We start from the raw sequence: 8,206 nt of genomic DNA, 5'->3' as shown, positions 1-8,206 counted from the left end.
TTCATCTGTACAAACAATAGTACGCAAGTATAAACACCATGGGACCAGGCAGCCATCATACCACTCAGGAAGGAGACGCGTTCTGTTTTCTAGAGATGAACGTACTTTGGTGTGAAAACTGCAAATCAATCCCAGAACAACAGGAAAGGACCTTCTGAAGATGCTGGAGGAAACAGGTACAAAGTATCTATATTCACAGTAAAACGAGTCCTATATCAACATAACCTGAAAGGCCGCTCAGCAAGGAAGAAGCTACTGCTCTAAAACCGCCATAAAAAAGCTGTACTTTTTCGTACTGTCTGGAGAAATGTCCTCTGGTCTAATAAAACAAAAAAATAGCTGTTTGGAGGAAAAAGGGGGATGCTTGCAAGCCGAAGAACACCATCCAACTGTGAAGCAAGGGGGTGGCAGCATCATGTTGTGGGGGTGCTTTGCTGCAGGAGGGATTGGTGCACTTCACAAAATAGATGGCATCATGAGGGGGGGAAATTATGTGGATATATTGAAGCAACATCTCAAGACATCAGTCAGGAAGTTGAAGCTTGGTCGCAAATGGGTCTTCCAAATGGACAATGACCCCAAGCATAATTCCAAAGTTGAGGCAAAATGGCTTAAGGGCAACAAAGTCAAGGTATTGGAGTGGCCATCACAAAGCCCTGACCTCAATCCTATAGAAAATGTGTGGGCAGAACTGAAAAAGTGTGTGCGAGCAAGGAGGCCTACAAACCTGACTCAGTTACACAAGGTCTGTCAGGAGGAATGGGCCAAAATTCACCCAACTTATTGTGGGAAGCTTGTGGAAGGCTACCCGAAACGTTTGACCCAAGTTAAACAATTTAAAGGCAATACTACCAAATCCTAATTGAATGTATGTAAACTTCTGACCCACTGCGAATGTGATGAAACAAATAAAAGCTGAAATAAATCATTCTCTCTACTATTATTCTGACATTTCACATTCTTCAAATAAAGTGGTGATCCTAATTTACCAAAGATAGGGAATTGTTACTAGGATTAAATGTCTGTAATTGTGAAAAACCAAGTTTAAATGTATTTGGCTAAGGTGTATGTAAACTTCCGACTTCAACTGTATGCCATTTAGCAGACACTTTAACCAAAGCAATTTACAGTCATGCTTGCATACATTTTGCACGTGGGTGGTTCTGGGAATTGAACTCACTACCCTGGCATTACAGGTGCCATGCCCTACCAGCTGAGCTACAAAGGATAACATGCCATGAACGATACATCGGTGCTACCCAGAAGGATTCTCTCTTTGTGGGAATGACTACAGCATTCACTGTTCTGTTCCTAACAGTGGCTTTTGAAATGCTAGCCGCATACTGGAGTAGCTGAGATGATTCTAATGTAGGAGGACATGGTTGGCTTTGTAAGGAGAAATCACAGATCTCTATATCAATGGATTGTACTAATACATCAGTTGATGTCCTCTACTTATTCCAGTCCTTCTGTATTTAGATGGTGGTATTATGGTGTGAATACAGAGGTATATTCTCTGAATGTGTGAGAGTGCAGCCATTTCTAATAAGGCTTTTGACATTCCCGTGATTGTAATGATAAATATGATTACCCCTCTCTGCTTGATGAACTCTCGCCCCTCCTCTTCCTCTCCACCCTTTTCTCTCCTTTCTCTCTATCCCCTTTCTGCTCCTCCTCCTTTAGTCGGTCCGGTTCAATGGTCCCCTGACATTATTGACATTAATGTAGATATCAGTGCCCCTGCTTCTCAGCTGAAAAGGAGACACAAGACTGGTTTATCACATGGACTTTCACTGAATACAATGAGACTGAATAGGGTTGAGGAGGGGTGTCTGAATATAATGAGACTGAATAGGGTTGAGGAGGGGTGTCTGAATAGAATGAGACTGAATAGGGTTGAGGAGGGGTGTCTGAATATAATGAGACTGAATAGGGTTGAGGAGGGGTGTCTGAATAGAATGAGACTGAATAGGGTTGAGGAGGGGTGTCTGAATATAATGAGACTGAATAGGGTTGAGGAGGGGTGTCTGAATATAATGAGACTGAATAGGGTTGAGGAGGGGTGTCTGAATATAATGAGACTGAATAGGGTTGAGGAGGGGTGTCTGAATAGAATGAGACTGAATAGGGTTGAGGAGGGGTGTCTGAATAGAATGAGACTGAATAGGGTTGAGGAGGGGTGTCTGAATATAATGAGACTGAATAGGGTTGAGGAGGGGTGTCTGAATAGAATGAGACTGAATAGGGTTGAGGAGGGGTGTCTGAATAGAATGAGACTGAATAGGGTTGAGGAGGGGTGTCTGAATATAATGAGACTGAATAGGGTTGAGGAGGGGTGTGTCTGGAACTACACACTATTGTTTTACCATGTAGCGATGTAGCTAACTACTGGAACTACACAGTACTGTTTGTTTTTCAAAAATAATTTCCTTTATGTTTCGGCATTAGACTTGCCTAACTCTCCCTTGAAACATATGTTTTGTGTTCAATAGACTAAATTAAACATCTGACTACAAAGTGATCTGTTCTTGCCATTTGAATTCTATGAAATGTCAGATTCACTGTAGATATGATAATTTTCCGCAAAAGTCATTTGTATGTAACTTTAGTTAAGTTCACTATATTTTTATTGAGAGTAGCTTTAGTGTAGCTGAAAGTCTTCCAGTGGTCAGTAATCGGTAGCTTGGTAAACTATATTTTCAGAGTAGCTTCCCCAACACTGGTTGGGTGTGAGTGTGTAGGATGTGCGAGTTGATGCCAGTACGTAGTAGCTAGGTCCAGCTGGGGCTGTCTGGTAGGCACAGACACATTATGACATCACCAGTGCTGTGTCACCTCTCCAGCCAACACACACTTACATGACTCTATACTCCAAGCATGTGGACATACAAACATTTTGAAACCTACATATGTGGGCAAACCACATGTAACTGTACAGTACGTACGCATTAAATAATAATGCCTTGTTTAGTTTTTAAACCCACACACACCATTATAAATATATGACTAGTTTCCTGTTTGGCTGGGGAATTGTAATGCAGGTCATTTCATACTTTTCGTACATTTTATACACTGCTTTATTGGTTTCATGGCTCTAGGTAAAGAAGTGTTGTGTTCAGTAACAGAGGAGTCTGACGTGTGTGTGTGCGCGCGCGCGTGTGTGCGTGTGTGCGTGTGCGTGTGCGTGTGCGTGTGTGTGTGTGTGTGTGTGTGTGTGTGTGTGTGTGTGTGTGTGTGTGTGTGTGTGTGTGTGTGTGTGTGTGCGTGCGTGCGTGTGTGCGTGTGTGTGTGTGCGCGTGTGTGTTTGCTCGAGCTGTGAATTCGGCAGCAGCAGAATGTACCATTTTACTCCATTGTAAGGGGGAAGGAGTAAGGTATTTAAGGGAGATTTACTGTGTCTCCTCTGTGTCCCCCTCGGTTCGAAGCACATGGTTCTTTCCGCTTTCCAACCAAACGACAGTAAACAGTGCTCTCAGCCACCGTATCCTCACCCCTTCTCTCTCCTCCCTACCCCTGTTGCGTGATTAGTGGGGAAGTCTTGTATTTGGGATAACTGACAGACAGATCCAAACCTGAAGCTTCCCACAGCAGCTGGATCTCTGTCTCTCTTATTCTCTCTCTCTGCCTGTCAGCTTACCTCTGGTGGTGTGTATCAGACACGCCCCCTCCTCTCGCTCTCTCTCTCTTTCTCTCTCTCTCTCTCTCTCTCTGTCTCTCTCTCTCTCTCTCCTATCTATCTATATCTCCCTGTTTCTATCCACACACAAACACACAGTCCAAACATCAGATGCAGAGTTCCGGGGAGTGGGGCTCTGAATGTAGATCAGGACCAGTTCATATGTGGTGGTGGTTGTAGCTGGAGGCATAGAGGACTAGTGGCTACACCTCTCTCTTTCTCTCTTCTTTCCTTCCTCCTCCTCTGCTTTCCCGCAGAGTTGTGGGAGCAGACGGCTCGGCTCCAACGTCTTCCTGCTCTCGGGGGAAAGTCACCCGCTGGGAATCAATTTATTTTAACCCTTCGCTGGCGCTACTGCTCTTTGGGACTCTGGGAGTCTTTGGGGGAATTTTAAAGGAGGTTTGGGTTGATTTTGTCTGGAATCACTGTAGTAGGAGGTAGCAGGCAGCCATGGCGCACGCCGCTGCCCACATTAAGAAGTCCAGAGTGGAGCTGGTGGAGCAGCAGGGTCCTGACCTGAAGGCTCTGGAGAAAGCCCGTCAGAGGAGGATACGTTCCCGGGAACGGGCCGAGCGCAAACGCAAGGTACGTGGCTAGACAGCTCGGTACCCATAATGCTTTGCCTTCACCTGCCCATTCTCACATCCAACACCTCCTGATCATTACTTTCCACACAGTTATATACCTTCTCACCCCGTAATCAACCACAGCATCCAGATATGAGGAGAAATACCCATCTTCCATCATTCCGCCCATCTTCCATGTCTAAACCACTATCTACACCACCACCACCATCTAAACCTACACCACCACCACTATCTACAACACCACCACCATCTAAACCTACACCACCACCACTATCTACACCACCACCACCATCTAAACCTACACCACCACCACTATCTACAACACCACCACCATCTAAACCTACACCACCACCACTATCTACAACACCACCACCATCTACACCACCACCATCTACACCTCCACCACTATCGTTGGACTAGTAACCCCCCTAGTAACCCCCGAGCTGACAAGGTACAAATCTGTCGTTCTGCCCCTGAACAGGCAGTCGTTGAAAATAAGAATGTGTTCTTAACTGACTTGCCTGGTTAAATAAAGGTAAAATTAAAAAATTAAAAAATTAAATCTACACCATCACCACCATTTACAACAACACCACCAAATAGACCGCCACAATCTTCACCACCATCTTAAACACTACCTCCACTATCTACAACACCACCACTATCTACAACACCACCACCATCTACACCAACACTATCTACACCACCACCATCTACACCACCACCACCACCACTACAACACCACCACCATCTACTACACCACCATCTACACCAACACTATCTACACCACCACCACCATCTACACCATCACAAACATCTAGACCACCAGGGGCGGCAGCGTAGCCTAGTGGTTAGAACGTTGGACTAGTAACCGGAAGGTTGCGAGTTCAAACCCCCGAGCTGACAAGGTACAAATCTGTCGTTCTGCCCCTGAACAGGCAGTTAACCCACTGTTCCCAGGCCGTCGTTGAAAATAAGAATGTGTTCTTAACTGACTTGCCTGGTTAAATAAAGGTAAAATTAAAAAAATTAAAAAATTAAATCTACACCATCACCACCATTTACAACAACACCACCAAATAGACCGCCACAATCTTCACCACCATCTTAAACACTACCTCCACCATCTACACCACCACTACAACACCACCACCATCTACTACACCACCATCTACACCAACACTATCTACACCATCACAAACATCTAGACCACCAGGGGCGGCAGCGTAGCCTAGTGGTTAGAGCGTTGGACTAGTAACCGGAAGGTTGCGAGTTCAAACCCCCGAGCTGACAAGGTACAAATCTGTCAACAGGCAGTCATTGAAAATAAGAATGTGTTCTTAACTGACTTGCCTGGTTAAATAAAGGTAAAATAAAAAAATAAAATCTACACCATCACCACCATTTACAACACCACCACCAAATAGACCACCACCACCACATTCTAAACCATCACCACCAACACCATCTACAACACCACAACCATCTATATCTCCACCACTATCTACACCACCACAAACATCTAGACTACAACAAATACACCACCACAATCTTCACTACCATCTTAAGCACTACCCACATCTACACCACCAACTACAGCACCACCATTATCTACACCACTACCATCTCCGCCACCACCTACACCAGCACCACCACTATCGACACCACTACCACCTCCATCTACACCACCAATACTATCTACACCACCACTACCAGCATCTACACCACCATCTACACCACCACCACCATCTATACCACCACCATTTACACCACCGCCACCATCTACACCAACACCACTATCTATACCACCATCTACACCACAACTACCACCATCTACACCACCACCATCTACACCACTACAACATCTACACCACCACCAAATACACCACCACAATCTTCACGACCATCTACAATGCCACCACCATCTACACCACCATCATAATTTACACCACCATCTACACCACCACCACCACCACCATCTACACCACAACTACCACCATCTACAACACCACAATCTACACACCACCATCTAGACCACCACCATCTACACCACCACCACCATCACCATCACCAACATCTACAACACCACCACCAAATACACCACCACAATCTTCACGACCATCTACACCACCACCACCCTCTACACCACCGCCAGTACCATCTACACCACCACCATCTACACCATCTACACCACCACCACATCTACAATGCCACCACCATCTACACCACCATCATAATTTACACCACCATCTACACCACCACCACCAGCATCTACACCATCAGCATCTACACCACCACCACAATTTACACCACCACCATCTACACCACCACCACCTTCTTCACCGCCACCAGTACCATCTACACCACCACCACCTACACCATGATCTACACCACCACCATCTACACCACCACCACCTTCTTCACCGCCACCAGTACCATCTACACCACCACCACATACACCACCATCTACACCACCACCATCTACACAACCACCACCTTCTCCACCACCACATCTACACCACCACCATCTACATCACAATCTACACCTCCATCTTCAACGCCACCACAATCTACAACGCCAACACCATATACACCATCATCATAATTTACACCACCATCTACACCATCACCACCACCACCAGCATCTACACCACCACCACAATTTATACCACCACCACCATCCATCTACACCACCATCTACACCACCACCACAATTTATACCACCACCACCATCCACACCACCACCACCATCCATCTACACCACAATCTACACCACCACCACAATTTACACCACCACCACCATCTACACCACTACCATCTACACCACCACACCCACTGCTTAGCTAACCACATTTAAAGGATGAGGAATACCCATTCTTAAGCTGTCAGAAGTTCACCACCATCACTGAATGTGCTACCCTTCCCGCATATCCATGCTCAGAAAGGTGCCCATCTCTGCCCATGGACAGGCATCCTCCCTGGGCATCCTCCTCTGGGACACAGAGAACAACGATGCTGCAATCAGCCTGTGCTATAGTCCTTGTGCGTTGCCAGTCAGTATACACAGAACCTTTCTACACCCCAGGCTGATTGCAGCATAGATTCATTATTCTCTGTGTAGTGAATACATATATATGTGTTGAGGGACTACCTGGTGTTCCAGTACATGATGTGCCGAGGGACTACCTGGTGTTCCAGTACATGATGTGCCGAGGGACTACCTGGTGTTCCAGTACATGATGTGCCGAGGGGCTACCTGGTGTTCCAGTACATGATGTGCCGAGGGACTACCTGGTGTTCCAGTACATGATGTGCCGAGGGACTACCTGGTGTTCCAGTACATGATGTGCCGAGGGACTACCTGGTGTTCCAGTACATGATGTGCCGAGGGACTACCTGGTGTTCCAGTACATGATGTGCCGAGGGGTGTTCCAGTTGATGTGCCTACCTGGTGTTCCAGTACATGATGTGCCGAGGGATTACCTGGTGTTCCAGTACATGATGTGCCGAGGGACTACCTGGTGTTCCAGTACATGATGTGCCGAGGGACTACCTGGTGTTCCAGTACATAATGTGCCGAGGGACTACCTGGTGTTCCAGTACATGATGTGTTTACCTTATTGACTGGGATGTCCTGTGGTGCTCAGTCTTTCACAACTAGGTCAGGGTATAGAGCGAGTTTGTGTGTTTGTCTGTGTCTGTGTGTGTGTGTGTGTGTGTGTGTGTGTGTGCGTGCGTGCGTGCGTGCGTGCGTGCGTGCGTGCGTGTGTGTATCTGTTTCTGTTAACACACAGTGTCCATAGACAGATTAATGACTGTTCTGCTGTGTCTAAGGAGATTAATGCAGCAGTATTGGAAAATAACACCTGCTCACATATCAAGTCATTAATGTGAACACTGTGTGAGCTATTGTGAACCACACCTTATTTTGAGCCGGCGTTGC

The 8,206-nt window shown here is 46.2% G+C and overlaps 1 protein-coding gene and 1 long non-coding RNA gene across 2 annotated transcripts in view; one reads left to right on the top strand and one right to left on the bottom strand.

Moving 5' to 3' along the window:
• The first annotated feature begins 3,286 nt into the window (after positions 1–3,286).
• Positions 3,287–8,206, top strand: part of LOC118391878 (ankyrin-2-like) — a 155,572-nt gene continuing 150,652 nt past the window's right edge. The window contains exon 1 of the mRNA XM_052459369.1: positions 3,287–4,261. Coding sequence (XP_052315329.1) covers positions 4,127–4,261 — 135 coding nt within the window. The 5' untranslated portion in view covers positions 3,287–4,126. The remainder of the gene's footprint in view (positions 4,262–8,206) is intronic.
• On the bottom strand, positions 5,578–7,925 carry LOC127906721 (uncharacterized). The gene is made up of 3 exons (XR_008062604.1): positions 7,747–7,925; positions 7,520–7,659; positions 5,578–7,484 (listed from the first exon to the last, which is right to left on the bottom strand). It is a non-coding gene; the product is annotated as an uncharacterized LOC127906721 (long non-coding RNA).

This window comes from Oncorhynchus keta, chromosome 13 (genome assembly GCF_023373465.1).
Source record: "Oncorhynchus keta strain PuntledgeMale-10-30-2019 chromosome 13, Oket_V2, whole genome shotgun sequence".
Taxonomy (NCBI): domain Eukaryota; kingdom Metazoa; phylum Chordata; class Actinopteri; order Salmoniformes; family Salmonidae; genus Oncorhynchus; species Oncorhynchus keta.
Note: the sequence above shows the minus strand (reverse complement) of the source record. Positions and strands in the feature narration are given on the sequence as shown.